At 34.9% G+C, this 19970-nt stretch overlaps 1 protein-coding gene across 2 annotated transcripts in view; it reads left to right on the top strand.

The window, feature by feature from the left end:
• RABEP1 (rabaptin, RAB GTPase binding effector protein 1) overlaps positions 1-19970 on the top strand; it is a 119134-nt gene that overhangs the window by 32667 nt on the left and 66497 nt on the right. For both annotated transcript variants that reach the window (XM_012659910.1, XM_012659911.1), the window contains exon 2: positions 6996-7124. In XM_012659910.1, coding sequence (XP_012515364.1) covers positions 6996-7124 — 129 coding nt within the window. The remainder of the gene's footprint in view (positions 1-6995; positions 7125-19970) is intronic.

Raw genomic sequence — 19970 nt, forward strand, 5'->3', positions numbered from 1 at the left:
CCAAAATCTCTAAGGAAGGAGATTTAGGATCATGTTACTAAAAGCAGATATTTCTAATAGTTTAGGATGATCAATTATCTAAGGAAAGGGTGGAAGGATCATCTAAAATTGTCTGAACAGCGGAATTGGCTACCCTGTGAGGCAGTGAACTCAGTTATCAGATTTCTGTTCATGTTGGGAGCCACATGATCACCTGTCTGTGATAATGTAGGAATGGATTCCTGCACAATTAGGAATTGGTGGCTTTCAAACTATTTTGACCTCTGTCTGTAGTAAGAAACATTTTTCATTGCAAACAAGTCTAAGATATGATTATCTGGAATAGAAGTTTCATGAAAGAACATGTACCTGTATTAAAAGTGCTAGCGTTTTCCTTTGTGTCTGATTATTTTAAAAAGACAGATCATTAATCACTAAATTGATTTAACAATTCACTAATGGATTGTGACTCAATTTGAAATATACTGGACTAGAATAAATCTCTAAAAAACACTGTGATCCTGTGATTGTTCTTACTCAACTAATAATGTACAACTGAAAATTAAACCCAGAAACTTCTACAGTGCAGATGCCTGGAAGCTATTAATTTTGATCATCAACCCCTAGGGAGGGTGTAAATGACAAAATATTCTTTTGCCCTTTCATTTTTCTACTCTCATCCTTGCCATCTCCTTCCCTCTCCTTCCCCAGTCAAGCTACAGAAATTAAAAAAAAAAAAAAATTAGCTGGATGTGGCAGCATGTACTTGTAGCCTCAGCTACCCAGGAGGCTGAGGTGGGAGGATCAACTGAGTCCAGGAGTTTGAGGCTGCAGTCAGCTGTGATCTCCTCATTGTACTCTAGCCTGGGTAACAGAGCAAGACCTTGTCTCTTTAAAAAAATAAATAAGGCTGGGCGCGGTGGCTCACGCCTATAATCCTAGCTCTCTGGGAGGCCGAGGCGGGCGGATTGTTTGAGCTCAGGAGTTCGAAACCAGCCTGAGCAAGAGCGAGACCCCGTCTCTACTAAAAATAGAAAGAAATTAATTGGACAACTAAAAATATGTAGAAAAAAACTAGCCGGGCATGGTGGCGCATGCCTGTAGTCCCAGCTACTCGGGAGGCTGAGGCAGGAGGATCGCTTGAGCCCAGGAGTTTGAGGTTGCTGTGAGCTAGGATGACGCCACGGCACTCTAGCCTGGGCAACACAATGAGACTCTGTCTCCAAAAAAAAAATAAATAAATAAATAAAATTTTAAAAAAATTTTCTTTCTTAAGAAATTAACCCTTACCTTACTGTTACTATTTTATATACTTTTTGATTTTTTTTTAACTTTTTGACTCTTTTGTGATAACACTTAGCTTAAAACACTAACATGTGCAGCTGTACAGAAATATTTTCTTTATATCTTTATTAGCTTTTTTCTATTTAAATTTTCTTTTCCTTTTTAAACTTTTTGTTAAAAACTAAGACAAACACACATATTAGCCTGCGCTTATAGGGTCTGGATCATCAAAATCACTGTCTTCCACCTTTACATCTTGTCCCTTCGGAAGGTCTTCAGGGGCAGTAACATGTATGGAGCTGTCATCTCGTATGATAACAATGCAGCCTTCTGGAATACCTCCTGAAGGACCTGTCTGAGGCCGTTTTACAATTAACTTTTTTTTTCAAAAGTAAAAGTGCATTATAACAAAAGTATAGTATAGTAAATACATAAACCAGTAACATAGTTGTTTATTATTGTTATCAAGTGTTATGTACTGAACATAATTGTATGTGCTATACTTTTATATGATTGGCAGCACAGTAGCTTTGTTTACACCAGCGTCAATCACGAACATGTGAGTAACATGTTGCTCCATGACATGATGACTGCGAAGTCACTAGGTGGTAGGAATTTTTCAACTCCATTATAATCTTGTGGAACCATCATTTACATATGTGTGGTCCCTTGTTGACTGAAATCCCTTAATGTGGCTCATGATCGTATTTAAATTTGAGTCCAAACAAAGCATAATACAGTGGGTAGATTTGCAGCAGATAATGATCATTTTTAGTAATTCCTAGAAAAGGCTGGAGGTGATAAGTTTTAGAGCACAGAGAGAAGGTGGCTTGCTAGGTCAAAGGCCACTTCTGAAACAGAAAAAGAGATTATGGTTTATTTGGAAATTTATTTTAGCAAATTGCCAGCCCTGGGTAAATCTAAGTGTAGTTTATTTATTTTGTGTGTTAACATATTCTAAGACCACTAAAGTATGTGCACTTTTTATGAGTAAAGAGATTGAGATGGAACAATAATATAAAATTATAATTATTAAAACACAAAAAGATAAACCATTTCATTACTTTTTAATTTCAATCTAATCAACATAATTTATCCTTTTCATTATCAGACAACTATGAATATCATTTGGCATATTCTTATCATTTATTTATTTATTTATTTATTTTTTGGGACAGAGTATCCCTCTGTCTCCCTAGGTAGAGTGCAGTAGTGTCATCAGAGGTCACTGCAGCCTCAAACTCTTGGGCTCAAGGGATCCTCCTGCCTCAGCCTCCAGAGTAGCTGGGGCTACAAATGCATGCCACTACACCTGGCTAATTTTTTGTATTTTTAGTTGCCTGGCTAATTTTTCTATCTTTAGGAGAGACAGGGTCTTGCCCTTGCTCAGGCTGGTCTTGAACTGAGCTCAAGCAATTATCCTGCCTCCGCCTCCCAGAATGTTAGGATTACAGGTGTGAACCACTGTGCCCAGCCTTGGCATAGTCTTTTCAGTCTTTTTTTCTGTGTATTTTTTGCATAGCTCATATTGTGCTGTATATAATTTTGCATTTTATTATTTTTACTTAATATGCTTTTTCTGGCTTGGTATTTTATTGAATGGATGTATCTGCTATACCTAATAGTTTCATTTTAAAATCCAATGATAACACAAATTAAGATTTCTGAGTTTCAGGAACTATTCACATTCTTCCATTGTAGTGATGTTCTGTTGTATATTGCTTGAAATAGGCATTTTCTTGGATCTTGAGTGGCATTAAACAAAAAGATTTTGGTTGTAGTAAAATTTGACCTAGACTGCTTTTTTCTTTTCCCATTATGTCTTATGAAACTTAGTACAATGTTTTCCTTGTTAGAGGAATGTAGTAGGAATGTAGCAGGACAAAGCTTGAGACTTAAAAATATTTTTAAGTTATTGCATGTACTCTCATTCTTTCCAAAATTAGAGAAAGATATATTTAAGAATTATTGTGGCTTTCCACTATTTATTTACCTTTCTTTTTTTTTTTTTGCCTTTCTTTCTGTATTGTTGGTTAATTCAGACATTATGAGTAAGCGATATAGTAATTTTTCCCTTTGAATGTCAGGTATTAAAAGTAGCCGTTATATTAGTTTCCCCTTTTTTCTTATTACTCAGATGAAGGTAACAAATATGGAGTGTGTGGAATAGTTAATGAAGACTGGCATACTCCTACTCTCAGCTGCCAAATTTCAGAAGGTGTAATATTGTTGAAGGCTGGCATTAATGTTAATTTGTCCGTGATGCTACGGAGGTACATGAGAATGGGGAAGGGTATGAGCTGGAAGTCTAAGTATGGAACTGGAGTCAGAATCATGAGGTTGGAAGGGATTTCTGGTCTTTTCTGGCTACATACAAAGTCACTTGACCACTCTGCTTTTCTTTTTGTTCATTGAAAATACCTTTAGTTTAATAATAATAGCTATCATTTATCAGTTTGTTTTTATATGCCACACTAAGTACTTTTTACATGAACTATTAGCTAATTATTGTAATCTATTAGTCACTGTTAGAAAAATAATACAGCATTTTGTGTGACGAGAGCTATTTTCAGTTTGATTTGTGGTTGATTGCTAATGCATTTAGGATACGCCTATTTGTAAACTTTGCTGTTGTCTTATCCAGAGTAAATTGATTTTTCTACATGAAGCAGTAAAGGCATTTTTGTAAAATGTGTTTTTTTTTTTTTTTTTTAAATGTGGTTATTTTGGCCTTTCTGTGTTGTAGCATTGCAGTATGTTAGAAGTACTTGTTTGGCCGTTTTTCCAAGGAAAGCATATTAATTTTGTTAATTTTAAAAAAGAGAATAAGTGAGTTACCCTGTACATCCTCATAGGGGTCAGGATTTCTAGAATTGAAAACTGTGCAGAAGCCTGGAGAGAGCCTGTCAGACTTGTGGGTAGAGACTGGGTCTGAACTGTGGGTGAGAGCCAGGATGGGGTGGAAATCAGTGGAAACACATTTTTTTTTTTTCTTTTTTTTTTGAGACAGAGTCTCACTGTGTTGTCCGGGCTAGAGTGCTGTGGCGTCATCTTAGCTCATAGCAACCTCAAACTCCTGGGCTCAAGCGATCCTCCTGCCTCAGCCTCCCGAGTAGCTGGGACTACAGGCATGTGCCACCATGCCCGGCTAATTTTTTCTGTATATATTTTTAGTTGTCCAATTAATTTCTTTCTATTTTTAGTAGAGACGGGGTCTCGCTCTTGCTCAGGCTGGTTTCGAACTCCTGAGCTCAAACAATCCGCCCGCCTCGGCCTCCCAGAGAGCTAGGATTACAGGCGTGAGCCACCGCTCCGGCCAGTGGAAACACATTTAATCTTGGCTTTGGCTTTGAAGGCTGCATTTTTGTTTTTGTTGATTCATTAGCCTCAGTTCCTAAATATAAATATAACAGATGTTGAACAGTGTGGTTGTTTTGTGTGTGAATGTATACGTCTTGGTAGAAGGTAGGGGAGGGTGGGGATATAGGTGTTAGGGGAAAATAAGAACAAAGGGATCTTATATTTTCTCCTTTCTTGGTTTCCCAGAACCCTTCCCTATCTCTGTACTAATTAGTAGCTCCCAGTAATACTAAAGTGTTAAGTGGAAAAGTTGTTTAATTGATTTAACAATTAGGATCTAGCAATAAAAATACCAGCAGAAATAAATAGCACAGAGAACAACTTTCCTTCATGATTTCAAATGGTAAATATGAGATAATTGCATATTTTCCCCTTTCAGTGGATTCCTCATTCCTCTTTTTCTCAAAGTTATCAAGCCTTCAGTAGACGAGATGTCGTTGCTTTGACCTTAAGACCTTAAGACCTTAGATGTTTGTTGTTCGAAATGACTTCTCTTTGATGACTTGGAACTCATAGCAGCAGTCATTTTCTTTTTGTGCCATGGATTGTACTGATACTGTTCAGTCCGTAGTGAGGCTAGTCTGGAGATGTCACAGGAATGAACAAAATACAAATGCTCCTTGACTTATAATCCATTTAATACACCTAACATCCTAGCTTAGCTTAGCCTAGCCTACCTTAAATGTGAGCCAACAGTTGTGCAAAATCATGTAACATCTACCCTATTATTTAATAAAATGTTGACTATCTCTTGTAATCTATTGAATACTGTGTGGGTACCATAGTAAAGTTGAAAAAATCGTAGGTTGAAACATTGTAAGTCTGGGACTGTCTATATTGGTTTTAGTTCTGTTTTTTTTTAATTTCACAGTATTGTGGGGTATAAATTTTTTGGTTACATGGATCACTTTTGTCATGCTTGAGTTAGGTTTAGAAGTGTACCCGTTATCCAGATAGTGTTCATTGTGCTTGTGAGGTAGGTTTTTGCTCATCCCCTCCATTCTTCCCCCTCCCCCCTGCTTGATTTCCATTGAGTTTTACTTCCCTCTACATACAAGTGTGCTCATCAGTTAGTTCCAGTTTAATAGTGAGTACATGTGGTGTTTGTTTTTCTATTCTTTAGATACTTCACTTAGGATAATGGTCTCTAGTCCATCCAGATTGTTGCAAAAGGCATTAAGTCATCCTTCTTCTAGGCTGAGTAGTATTCCATGGTGTTGGTATGGCATAGATGCTGGCATAGTTCATTATTTATTGTCAAAGGAGTATATATTCTCATTTTAGAGAACTTTTAAAAGCATATGGAAGAAATTAATGAGCTACAAATCTATTACTCAGATAAATCATTGGTACATTTTTTTCCAATGTTTTTTCTATGCATTATAAAATTAGCTCTCAACTAAATTGAGGGATGGGTTGGGGGAGGGGATGGCCTTTAAATATATCTCAGATCTCAGAATTGTAGGCGAATCATCATTATCTGGAGTCCCTTGTAGTAGGGAACTGGGATGTCTGCTGGCCTAGCTCATTGGACAGTGGCTGATTTGTACTGATACATAGATATCCCCTGAAGGGATTATGGTCATAGCTTTAAGGCTGGGATGTTGTTGAGGCAAAGGAGGAGGTGGAGGGTTTGGACAGCTGGACCTCCTACCCTGTGCTTCGACCAAAAGAGCCCTTGGGCGTGGTCAGGGAAGGCAGTCATTCATCACCTGTGGCAATGTTATAGAGCCGGTAAAGTAAAAAATGTGTCTGTCCCTGCCACACCATGATCAACATTAATCTGAAAACCAGATAATCTTCTAGTAATTAAGTGTTCATACAGAATGTGTAGTTCTGTGTCCTCTCCATATGAATGGGTTCTTGATTATGATTTCAGTATAATGGTAATGGATCATTTTGAAATTGGAAGAATAGTTCAGTCTGGTATGGCTACCCTAATCAGGGAACCTATTGGAGTTTGCTTATAACACTTGAGAGAAGCAGGAAATAGCAAGATTGGCAGTGGGTTCATTTGTAGGATAAATAGGTCCAATAATCTAATATTTAACCACGCAAAAATATTTTGACATTCTGTCAGCTGTACAAAGGAACTTTAGAAGTTCTTTGGTTTTTTTTTTTTTTTTTGGAAATTGGCCTTAGTGATTCTCTGTATATATGCTATTTCACTTTGTGTGACTCATTCACAGTTTGTGTATTAAGTCTAATAGAAGTGTCTTTTAAAATTAGAATTTCCTAGAATATAGTGGATCTTTGGAAGGACCTTGACAACTTGCTTCATGTATAACACTGAGCAGTGGACTACTAATTTATTCTTGAATTTTAATTTATAAATAAACTTGATTACTTGTTAACTAGTATTTTTTTTCCAGTTTCTCTTCAGCAACGGGTAGCAGAATTGGAAAAAATTAATGCAGAATTTTCACGTGCACAGCAGCAGCTTGAGCAAGAATTTAATCAAAAGAGAGCAAAATTTAAGGAGTTATATTTGGCTAAAGAGGGTAAGTTCCTGTCTCCCACCAACCCCAATACTAAAACTGCTTTAAAATGTTAAGTTTCTTGGTCATACAGTGTTAATTTTTTTCTTTCTGACTCAACACCCAGTGAGTACAGTGTTAATTTTATTTAATAAACCTTCGTTTTATTTGTACTTATATTGCATAATAAAAGAATACTATTGGGAGGCTAGAGTTAAGAATGGAATGAGAAACAAGTTAAAAAATGCGTTATCCATATTTGTCTTTGTTTTTTGACTTTTGTGTTGATATTTAATACAGTAGGTACATAGTCCTGAGACATGAGCCTTTGCTCTTAACACTTGAGATACAGGTCTGGGCAAACCAGGACTGTTGGCATTCTACTAATAGCTTTAGCCATGTTATATTAAAACTGACATTTCATGAAATTAATCTAACGAATGTTCAGTTATTTATCAATAAATATTTGTTTAATACCTATTATGGAGCACACATTGTACTTAGGTGCTGGGTATAAATTTATGTGGTTCTTTAACTTGGTTGGACTCAAGTGAGGAAGACAGATGTTAAGTAATTGTGTGAGATGAGTTGTTAAAAAGGAAACTATGTAAGGCAAATACACGAGAGAATATGATGGGAGACCTAATTGGAAGGATCAGGGAAGGAGTTTACATTTTGGGTATCGGCCAGATATCGTTTCCACAGTTCACTAGACCAGCAGTTCTCAGAGTGTGATTGTGGAACAGCAGCATCGGCATCACTGTCACCTGGGACAGTTGTTAGAAATCTGGATTCCACCCAGATTTACTGAGTGAGAAGCTGTGAGATGAGGGTCCAGTCAGTGTTTTAACAGGCTCTCCAGGTGATTCAGATGTAGGCTAAATTTTGAAAACTACTCTTTAGAGCAGCGGCTCTCAAACTTTATTGTGGATAAAAATCACTTTGAGAGCTTGTTAGACCATAGTATATTTGCGTGAGGCCTGAGAATTTGCATTCCTAATAAGCTTATAGGTGATTCCAATTACTGCTAGTCCAAAGACCACAGTTTGAGAACTCCTAGAGTAGTGATCATGCAACTTTTTAATTTATATACATAAAATATTTATATACTTATATGCACTCCACACATTTTCAAGTTGATGCTTAAAATTTTTTAAGTTTAAAAAGATATGAAGGATATAAAATTTATAATATTGTCAATACTCAGCAATTTAAAACTTCCTGCTTTTAAACATACCCAGTGTAATCAAAATATTGTAGTGATTTAATGTCTGTCACTATCCATTTAACAGAAAGTACATGAATAAGCGTTTTAGCAGAAATTTTACGTTGTTTGCCTTTTGAGTTGGGTTTCTTCTTTATATCTATCTATCTCTCTTAGAATTTTATTCTTGAATTGGTTCTGAAACTTGAGTGTGCAGCATAATTACCTGTAGAGTTTGTTAAAACAGATTGCTGGGTCTCATCCTCAGAGTTTGATTCACTAGGTGAGTGGGATCCCAGAATTTGCATTTCTAGCGAGTTACCAGGTGATGCTGATGCTATTGGTTCAGGGACTACACTTTGAGACCCAGTGGACTGAAGTAGTATCTTGTGTTTGAAAGTGTTTTAAAAATAATTTAGTCAGAGTTCTGTCCAAAAAAAGTATAGATATAAATTTCTTCTGTATTGAGATATTATTAAAATTATTAGAAATACACAATCACACTATAGATAATTCATATATTTTAAAAATTATTAAAATGAAAAAATTATTGGAAATGTAGCTCTTTTGAGATATATTGGGTCTCCCAATTAAATCAGGATTCTGGTGGATGAGTATTACTTACCGCTAGAAAAAGATAGGTTTCAGCATCAGTTCTATTGCAGTTTTTAAATTTTTGTTTTTTTAAGCTATAAATGCTGAGAACCCTTAGTTCATAAATAGTTTTATTTTAGTAATTATAACTCAGTTCTCCTCTTTCTGAATTATGTGTTAAAATTACATAGTGCTTTAGCTTAAAAAATATTTGTATTCTGTCAGCTAACAATTCAATTAGATCTTCCTTCAATTTTGTTGAAAGCAGACTTTGCAACCACCTGACTTGCCAAAGTATTTGTTACACAGTTAGTCATTCACTTTTTATTTTTGACAGTGGTATTTTAAATTGTCCCTCTGCTTTGATACCACAGAGGAATTTTTAATACAACAGGATGATATACCACAGTAAAATTGAGGGTGGGTGAAAAGCCTTTCTTTTGCTACATAGGAGAAGGGTGATTATGAAAGGGAGGTAAAGATGGAGAATCTGAGTTTAAACACCCTGTTGTTTTAGGAAGAATATTTTTGAGAGTTGAGGATCTAGAAGTTAATTCCTTTAAAACAACATATGCCTATGTATCCCTTGGGAAACCTTTGAATACCCCCGCAAGAGCACAGTACCTGACTTTGAAGACCACTGCTTTAGAGTAGTAGTATTCAGACTATAGGTAGTAACCCATTGATAGATAACAAAATTGGGTTGTGATCTACAACTTAAGAAGGAATAAAAAGGAAAATAACAGTACATTATACTTGGTATGGTTACGTAAATACAGCTACACAAAATTTTTGGTTTGTTACATATGTATGTATTTGTATAGGGTTGTGATATAAAATATATAAAATATATTTCTTGCGGTTAATTATGGTGAAAGTTTGAAAACCATTATACTATAGGATGGAAGGTTCTCAGGCCTTGCAGAATGTAGCCCTGGCTTGGAAAGTCTTACTGACTGTGGTATGGGATGGGGTTCTGTTTTCTCATGGCTTGCCAGAGGACTGTTTGCTATTTAATTTTGTTCCTCCATAGGCTGATAAGGAGATGGGAAAGCTGATGTTCATGTGTAGGTATGGTGGCACTCTGCAAGACTTACTGTGGAGGTTGGGATGAATGAGCTGGTTTTTATTTTACAGGAAGTATAGTCTACTGTGATAGATAATACGTTTTTCACAGTATCATCATTGTTTGAATATGTGTTAAGTTTCATGAGAAGTAAGTTCTCTGTGATTATTCAACATGTTCATGTGAATTTGTTATCCTCCTCTCCTTGTTTAAATTTGTTTCCATCTTTGAATTGACAGAGCACCACTGTAAACTGTGCAGTGATATGTTCTTGTCAAGATGACCTGTTATACATTTAATGTATAAGGTTATGGTAGTGTTTCCTCTGATAACCAGTTTAAATTTAATGTAATATTATGCACTGATGTCCTTTTTCTTCCTTTATCTCTCATACCAATACGTCTGTGGCTTGGCCGTCCTTTCTATAGATTTTTCTTTCAGTCTTTCTTTTTTGAATAAATTGTTCACTTGACCAGCCTAAAAAAAATAAATAAATAAAATAAATTGAAGTTAATCTTGTCCAAAACTTGTTTCTTCTGCTTTCTGTTTTTCTCTGTCCCCAAATAAAGCTATTAGGGTTTACCTTGTTTTCTTTGAAATTGTAAAATTGACTTTTCTCTAAAACTCTGAATGAAAAAGACCAACAACATCTCATTTCTGAAATGTATTATCAATTGAAATTTTATATCTCTGAAATAAAGAGCTTATAATGTGGGTTAGTTTAGAAAACATACTTGGTATGTTAAAATTGCTTTGATCGTATCTACACCCAATAAATAATCTTTTGTGTGCTATTGTATCTTTAGTATCTGAAGTTCTCAATAAACTCAAGCTGGCCATAGAGCACAGTTGATGTAACTTTTTACAGAATTTCAAAAGAAATACTGTGATCCTTTTTGAGAGATTTTGGAACCATTCCTACAGAAAATGCATAGTGTGTAAAAGGTCGGTGCTGGCTATTTAGTTTTGTCTTGCCTGTTTACCTATATCATAATAAAAATCAAATTCAAAGATTTCCTCTAAAGCAGCAGCATATTTTACTGTATCTACTATGAAGTCTAAATGTAGGTTTTATGATTGTCACACTATGATTTTGATGTGCTCAGCATTGTTTATCTTTCAGCAAACCAGGTCATAATGAACCCAAAGTCTAAACATTGTTTTTCCCCAGTAGTGACACTTTTTGCTTTGACGTTATAATAGCTGTGCTTGCATTTATTTGGAGAATAGCTGACGTATAAGTGCAAACAGTAATGAGGAATGCTAATAAAAGAGATTACTACCTTTGACTCCTCTTACTGCCTATTCTTGCCTTAGTACCCATTCTTTTTTTTTTTTTTCCCTCCTCTTCTTTCTTAGTACCCATTCTTTTCCCAGCTGACTTCAACTGGGAATGTTATGCAAATAGTTGTGAAAGTTTTGTTGTTTTTCTGTTGAACTTGGAAAAAGTATTTTCTGACTTAGCTTTCCTTCCTTAAACAACTTCAGTACAAAGCTTAGTACTGCAGCAGTATTTGTGTTTCTAAATCCTTAGTTTTGGGCAACGAATAAGAGCCTATTAGGTGAAACATCAAACAAAAGGCCATAGAGTTCTCAATTTGAGGTAAAATAGAAATAGAGATCATGGATCATCACCAGAAGACATTGAAATTTTCTAGTGGTGTTCAAAGGACTTTATACATGATCATAATTTATATAAAGCTCTGATTCTAAATAATAATTTCAATAGTGAAAAGCTAGGCTTAGGAAGCTATTTGTGGTTCAGATGCCATAAGCTTGCACTTAGACATGGAAATGAAATAAAAGTATATAAAAATTAATTTAAAAACCATTAGAAATCTTGGAAATAAAAGATTAGAAATTGAAGTAATGTTAATAAATGATGTAAATTGTAGAGAAGACACAGGTTTTAAAATTAGAAAACAATGTTGAGGAATTCTCCCTCCTCGTGAGACAAAGAGAGGGAACTATCAAAGAATGTATTGAAGACATAGAGGATAAATTGAGAGCCTCCAACACACATCTAAAAAGAGTTCCAGGAGAAGAGAATGGAGGGAATAGTAGACAATATTTGAGGAGATAATACCTGAGATCTTACAAGCACCAAAGAAAATGTGAATCATTACCATAAATACAGAGTACCAAGCAGGGTAAACAATAGTAAATTTGTAGCTTGACACATGTCTTAAATAGTAGAACATCAAGAATGAAAAGAAAAGCTACCAGAGAGAAGAAACAATTACACTGACAGGAGGTACTGCATAAACACAAGAGATGCCAGAAGACAATGAAATAAGATCTTCAAAGTGCAAGGAAGAGAATAATTTTCAACCTAAAATTTTATATGCAGCTAAATTATTTAAGCGTGAGGGCAAAAACAGATATTCTAGCCATACAAAAACTAAGGGCATTTATCACCTTCATAATCACTAAAATGGCTAGGAGATATTTGCAAAAAGAGAAGTAAACAGAGAGGAAATATTAATATATAGGATATAAGAAACAATACAAAGGACAGAAACTGGTAAATATATTTAAAAAACAAATTTTCCAATTCACTTTTTTTAATTAGTCAAAGGGAAAAGTAAAACAAACTAGGAAATAATAACACTGTTTCAATATTTTAGTTAAAAAGCATTGAAGGGTATAGAAGGTTACCTCATAATAAAAGAAACAATCTGTCAAAGCAATGTTGTAATCATGAAGTTTGTTTACCTAACAAAATAGCCTTTATGTATCATATGAAACAAAAGGTGATAGAATTACAAGGCTAGAAATACACACATGGGAGATGTTTAACACTCTATCAATTGCTAGATCAAGATTAAGCAAGGTAAAGTATAGTAGCTTTGAATAACAGAATTAAAAAGCTTAATTTCCCAGGAAATCTGTATCGAAGAAACAATGCATTCTTTTTATGTTCAGACAGAATATTTAAAAATTTGTCTATGTACATCTCAAAGGAAGGCTCAACTTATTTCAAAATCAAGATATCTACCATGTTTTCCTATTTAATGCAGTTAGAAAGATTTTAGGCAACAATGTAAGTATATTTCTTAATAGCTTGGAAACTAAGAATGCATTCTTAAATAGCTCTTGGGTTAAAGAGGAAATCACAATGGATATCGCAAAATATTGAGAATACAATAAAGATACTTTTGGGATGCAGATAAATTGATCCTTTGTGAGTAATCTTATTTTAAAAACATTTATTAAAGTTAATTTATTAGAAGACACGGATTGAAAATAAATGATCTAAGTGTTCAACTCCAGAAGCTAGAAAGAGAAATGAACTTAAAGAAAGTAGAAGAAAATAATTAGTGATAGAAGTTAGTGAAATAGAAAGGGAAATACCAGTTAAGAAGCTCCATAAAATCAAAAGCAAATCTTTGGGAGAAACTTACTAAAAAGACAAAGAGGGGACATAATTACTGGTATAGTAGAGTTGTAAAAGCGTAAGAATACTGTGTGTGTCTGCCAAAAAATTTGGTAATTTAGATAAATAATTTCCCAGGAAATTTTAATTAACAGTATTACTCAAAATAGAAAAGCTGAATAAGCCAATAACCATGGAAGAAGCTGAATCAGTAAAACAGAAATTTCTTTTACAAAAGATGCCTCAGGTTTAGAAAGTTTTATAGGTAAATTTTGTTAAATCTCCAAGGAACCAGTGTTTCCTATTTTTAGTATACTGTGTCAGAAACAAGAGAGAGCTATCACTTCATTTTGTGGGATTAGTATGACCTTGATGATACTTAAATAGGAGGTACTACTACTGGTATAATAATAGACCAATCTCATTTATGATTATGGAGTTTAAAATCCTAAATAAAATTGCCTTTAATGGAGGATGAACAAGTACTATGTCATGAATAAGTGAAAGTGCATGCTAGGACTGCAAAGATATTTTACCATTGGAACATTTATTGATATAACTCACCACATTAACTTATTAAATGAGAAAAATCAGAAAAGACATTCAGTAAAATCGAAACACACCTTAGTAGTATGAACTCTTAGTAGACTAAAGAATTCAAAGGGACCTGCTTTATCTTTCTAATACAGGTTTGTATTAGAAAGCTGTAACATATATCATACTTGTGAAACAGATAAAGCCTTTTATCAGTACGTTAATTCATAATTGTACTAGAGGTCCTCCTAACCAATGCAATAAAATACAAAGAAATAAGTTGTAAAAATTAGAAAGTTAGAACAGTTTTGTTTCTGAGACTAATATAATTAAAAATTATTCAATATTGTTACTGAATAGATTATTATATTGAACATTGAATATTATTCAATATTACTCATATTATTTGATATGAAGGAAGAATAACACCAATATTTCCCAAGTTTTATAGACAATGGACTGGAAGGGGACACTTTCCTGCTTACTCTGTGAGGCTAGAATTTTCCTGATACCAAAACTAGAAAACATATCACAAAAAAGAAACTTAGACCAATATTCATTAGGAATATAGATGCAAAAGTTCTCAACAGTGTTCCAGCAAATCAAATTCAGTAGCAAGTAAAAAGAATCACATAGCATGAAGAAATGGGATTTATCCTAGGAATGCAGGATTGGTTCAAAATCAATTATCGTAATGTACTACATCCAGTAGGATAAAAACCAAAAATACGTGATCATCTAATAGACACAGAAAAAGTATTTGACAAAATGCAACACTCTCACAATAAAAACACTAAAGTAGCAATAGAAAGGAACTTTGCCAACCTGATAATGGGCAGCTATAAAAAACTTACAGCTAACATCACACTTAATGTTTAAGTATTGAATGCTTTCTGCCTAAAATCTGGAACATGACAATGATATACGCTTTCACCACTTCTATTCAACATTGGAATGGAGGTTCTATCCAGGGCAATTAGGTTAAAAAAAAAAAGTGAGAGAAGAAATCCAGATTGGAAAGGAAGAATAATAAACATATAATTTCTTCCTTTCCAATCTGGAAGAAGTATTGGAAGGACTATTCACTGTTCTCTGATGGCATTCTCTTTTATATACAAAATCCAAGGGAATCCACTAAAAAACTATACTAATAAAGGAGTTCAGTTCAGCAAGGTTTGGGATACAAGATCCATATACAAACATCAATTGTGTTTTTTTTACACTTGAAGTGAAACATTTGAAAGTGAAATTAAGAAAACCATTTACAATAGCATCAAAGTGAATAATGTATGTAGGAATAAATTTAACAAAATAAGCTCAAAACTTGTACTCTGAAAACTTGAAAACACTGATAAATTCAAGGACATCTAAATAAATGGAAAGACATCTCATGTGCATGGATCAGAAGAGTTAGTATTGTTGTGGTGGCTCTAGTCCCCAGATCTACAGATTGAGTGGTATCTACAGATATCTTTCTGTAGATACAGATTCGAAGATATCTACAGATATCTTTCAATATCTCAGTTGGCTTCTTTGTAGAAGTTGACCAGCTGATCCTTATATATAAATTCTAGGGATCTAGAATAGCCTCAGTAATCTTCAAAAAACAAAGTCGGAAGACACTTACTGATTTCAAAACTTACTACAAAGGTGCAGTATTGAAGACAATGTGAATAAGTACAGACATAAATGAATAGAATTGAATTACATCATCAGTTGCTTTTCTACAAGGTGCCACAACAATTCAGTGGAGGGAAAGAATAGTCTTTTCAACAAATTGTACTGAGACATTTGAATATCTGCCTGGAAAAGAATGAAGGTGGACACCCATCATCTATAAAAGTTAACTCAGAATGTATAAGGACCTAGATGGAAAGGGCAAACTACAAAACTCTTAGAGGAAGACATAGGGGTAAGTTTTTGTGACTTTGGCTTAAGCAGTGATTTCTTAGATATGTCACTAACAGCCAAAGCAACCAGAGAAAAATTAGACAAATTGGACTTTGTTAAAAAAAATATTTTTGTTTCCAAGGACACCATCAAATGGTGAAAAGACAGCTCACAGAATGGAGAAAAATCTTGCAAGTATTACATTGGATAAAGGACTTTTATCTAGATTACCCAAGAAACTTACAACTCAACAATAAAAAGAAAAATAACCCAGTTAAAAATGGGCAGTGCATATGAATAGATGTTTCTAGAAAGACGAAACACATGGTCAATGTGCATGTGGTAAGATGCTCAATGTCATTAGTCATTGGGGAAACACAAATCAAAATTAAAAGATACCACTTCACACCCACTATTAATTATAATTAATGGATGAGATAATAACAAATAATGGCAAGAATGTGGAGAAATCAGAACCTTCGTATACCACTTATGGTAGTGTAAAGTGGTACATTAGCTTTGTAAAACAGTCTAGCAATTCCTCAAATAATTAAACAGTGTTAGTTACCATTTGACCTGTGTCAGAGTGTCAATGGAAAAGAAGCCAAACTCTATGAAATAATTTAAAGAGGTTTACTCTGATCCAAATTTGAGGACCATGGCCTAGAGCCACACCAAAGAAGCCTTGAGCAAGTTGACTTGTGGTTGGGTTACTGTTGGTTTTATACATTTCAGGGAAACAGGCGTTACAGGTAAAGTCATAAATCAATACATGGAAGGCATACATTGGTTTGGCAGGGGAAAAATGTGGGACAACTTAAAGGGGGGCTGTTACAGGTTACAGGTGGGTTTAAAGACTCTTTGACTTGGAATTGGTTAAAGAAATGAAGCTTTGTCTAAAGTCCTGGCATGTTTTAAATCAAGATAAAGAAGTCTTAATCAGAGACATGCTACCAGGCATATATTTGTTGTGTAAATTGAGGACCTTCAGGTTTGTCCTTAGGCTTGTTAATGAGTTACAAAGGATATCTACAAGAAGGGAGGGGGCATGATGAGATATGTCTGAACTCCCTTCTCATGGGTGGCAACTCAGTTTTAGGGTATCCTCTTGACCAAGAGGAGAAGGGAGGCTCAAGATTTTATTTGAGTTCACATCTGGCAGTTCCACCCTGTGGTATATACACAAGAAAAATGAAAACACATCCATACATAAACTTGTACTTGGATTTCTACAGCAGCATTATTCATAATATCCAAAAAGTGGGGAACTAAATGTCCATCAACTAATGAATGGATAAACAAAAATACGTTTCTTCTTATCCATAAAAAGGAATGAAGTACTGGTACTCTCTGCAACATGGATGAATCTTGAAAACATATGCTAAGTGCAGAAAGCCAGTCACAGAAGATCACAAATTATATCACTCTGTTTATATGAAATGTTCAGAATAGGCAATGTATAGAGAACTCACCGAATCAGTCACAATTAGTTGGTGTCCTTAAGGGTTGCATAAGGCTGATGGGCGTGGGAGTTGGCAGGGATAAATAAACAGTATAGGGTTTCTTTCTGGGGTGATGAAAATGTTTTAAAATTGATTGTGGGGATGGTTGCACAAGTCTGTGACTATACTAAAAAATCGTTGAAGTGTATTCTTTAAATAGGTAAATTATTTGGTATGTATGATATTGTAAGATATATATTTGGTCTTTGTCCTCTTTGCTGTCATGCAACTTTAAAATCCTTAAAATTTGGCCTGGCGCGGTGGCTCATGCCTGTAATCCTAGTTCTCTGGGAGGCCGAGGTGGGCGGATTGTTTGAGCTCAGGAGTTCGAAACCAGCCTGAGCAAGAGCGAGACCCTGTCTCTACTAAAATTAGAAAGAAATTAATTGGACAACTAAATATAGAAAAAAATTAGTTGGGCATGGTGGCGCATGCCTGTAGTCCCAGCTACTCAGGAGGCTGAGGCAGAAGGATTGCTTGAGCCCAGGAGTTTGAGGTTGCTGTGAGCTAGGCTGACGCCACGGCACTCACTCTAGCCTGGGCAAAAGAGTGAGACTCTGTCTCAGAAAAAAAAAAAAAAAATCCTTAAAATTTTTAAAGTTCTTTTTATATGTTAATGAGTTGACTGATGGCTTGCAGCCCCTAGGTAACTTCAGGATAGGGGCTGGTCACCAGAGAGATCAAGGCAGGATTAGATATCAGCTCTGTCCCCCAAACTCCCTGGGAGGGGAGAGGGCGACTGAAGGTAAAGCTAATCACCAGTGGCCAGTGATTTAATTAGTCATGCCTGCGTAATCAAGCCTCCATAAAACCCAAAGGGACAAGATTCAGAGAGCTTCCAGATAACTGAACATGTGAAGGTTTCTAGAGGGTGATACCCCAGAAAGGGCATAGCAGTTCTGTGCCCCTTCCTACATGCCTTGCTCTGTGCATCTCTTCCTCTGTATTTTTTGCAATATTCTTTATAATAAACCAGTTAATGTGTTTCCCTGAGTTCTGTGAGCCTCTCTAACAGCTTAATGAAACCTAAGGAGAGGGTTGTGGGGACCCCAGTTTATAGCTGGTTGTTCAGAAACACAGGTTAAAGAACCCTGGGGCTTAGAGTTGGAATCAGTAGTGGGGCTTACTTAGTCTTGTGGTACGGGGTCTTCAACTGTGTGATCTAACACTATCTCAAGGTAGATAGTGTCAGAATTAAATTCGAGGATGCCCTGCTGGTGTTTGTTATAAAATTTATTGATTGGTTACTGGTGGGGAAAACTTGTATGTGAATTATATCTCAATAAAAGTGTTCCAATAAAGTACAGGAAGTCCTTACTTAATGTCCTTGATAGATTTTTTGAAACAGGATTGTTAGTGCAATAATGTACAGAGGTCCTCCAATAACATTGTTTAATTCAATGTTGCATTATAATGGTGATGACAAAAAAAACTGGGCTTGTTATATGTCATTTTCCTTAAAAGAAATTTCTAAGAACCTATTGATGATGTTAAGTGAGACTTATTCTATGTGAAATCAGTGGAGTGGAAAACAGTAAATTAATAGTGAAAATCAATAAAATCAAAGGTTGGTTTTTGGAAAAGATCAATAAAAATAATAAACCTCTACTCAGGTTAAATAAAAAGATTACTAATTACTAATAATAGAGAAATTCCTGATATTAGAAGTGAAAGAGGGCATGGCACTCTAGATCCCATGCGCATTAAACTAGTGATAAAGGAAAATTATGGAACAACTCTATGCCCACAAATTTGATTACCTAATTGAAATGGACTAATTCCTTGAAAGATATGTCTGCCAAAGCTCACACAATAAAATGATAGTCTGAATAGGCCTGTATCTTAGAGAAATTGAATCATTAATTAATAACCTTCCAAAAAAAGAAAGCACTATACCCAGTTGTGTTCACTGTGAGTTCGACCTAACATTTAAGGAAGAAATTATACCAAAATGATACTAATTTCTCTGTTTAATGTTTCTTTTCTATAATCTCTTTCAGAAGATAGAAACAGGGTATACTTCATAGCTCATTCTGTGAGGCCACCATTACCCTAATATCAAAATTGGACAAAGACATTAAAAGAAAAGAAAACTGTAGACCTATATTTCTCATGAACATACATGCAGAATTCCTCAACAAGATGTTAGCAAATGCAATCCAACAATGTATAAAAATAATTATATACTGTGGCCAAGTGGCATTTGTCTAGGCATGCAAGACTGATTCAACATTCAGAAATCTATATAATTTACCACATCAGCAGGCTGAAGATGAAAAATGATGCGATCATATCAATAGATGCAGAAAAGGCATTTGACAAAATCCACCACATACTCATGATAAAACCTCAGCAAACTGGAATGGAGGGGAACTTCCTCAACTTGATAAAGAAAATCTATAAAAAAGCTATAGCTAACATTATTCTTAATAATGAGAAACTTGAAGCTTTCCCATTAAGATCAGGAATAAGACAAGGAAGTCCCCTCTCACCACTGTTTTCAGTATTGTACTGGAAATCCTAGCTTATGCAATAAGAAAAGGAAATAAAAGGTGTACAGATTGAGAAAGAAGAAATAAAACTGTTTGTAGATAACATGATCATCTGTGTAGAAAATGGAAAAGAATCAACAAAAATCCCCCAGGAACTACTAAGTGATACAGTATAGCAAGTTTGCATGATACAAAGTTAATATATAAATTGG

The sequence above is a fragment of the Propithecus coquereli genome, unplaced genomic scaffold, assembly GCF_000956105.1.
Source record: "Propithecus coquereli isolate 6110/MARCELLA unplaced genomic scaffold, Pcoq_1.0 Scaffold640, whole genome shotgun sequence".
NCBI lineage: Eukaryota > Metazoa > Chordata > Mammalia > Primates > Indriidae > Propithecus > Propithecus coquereli.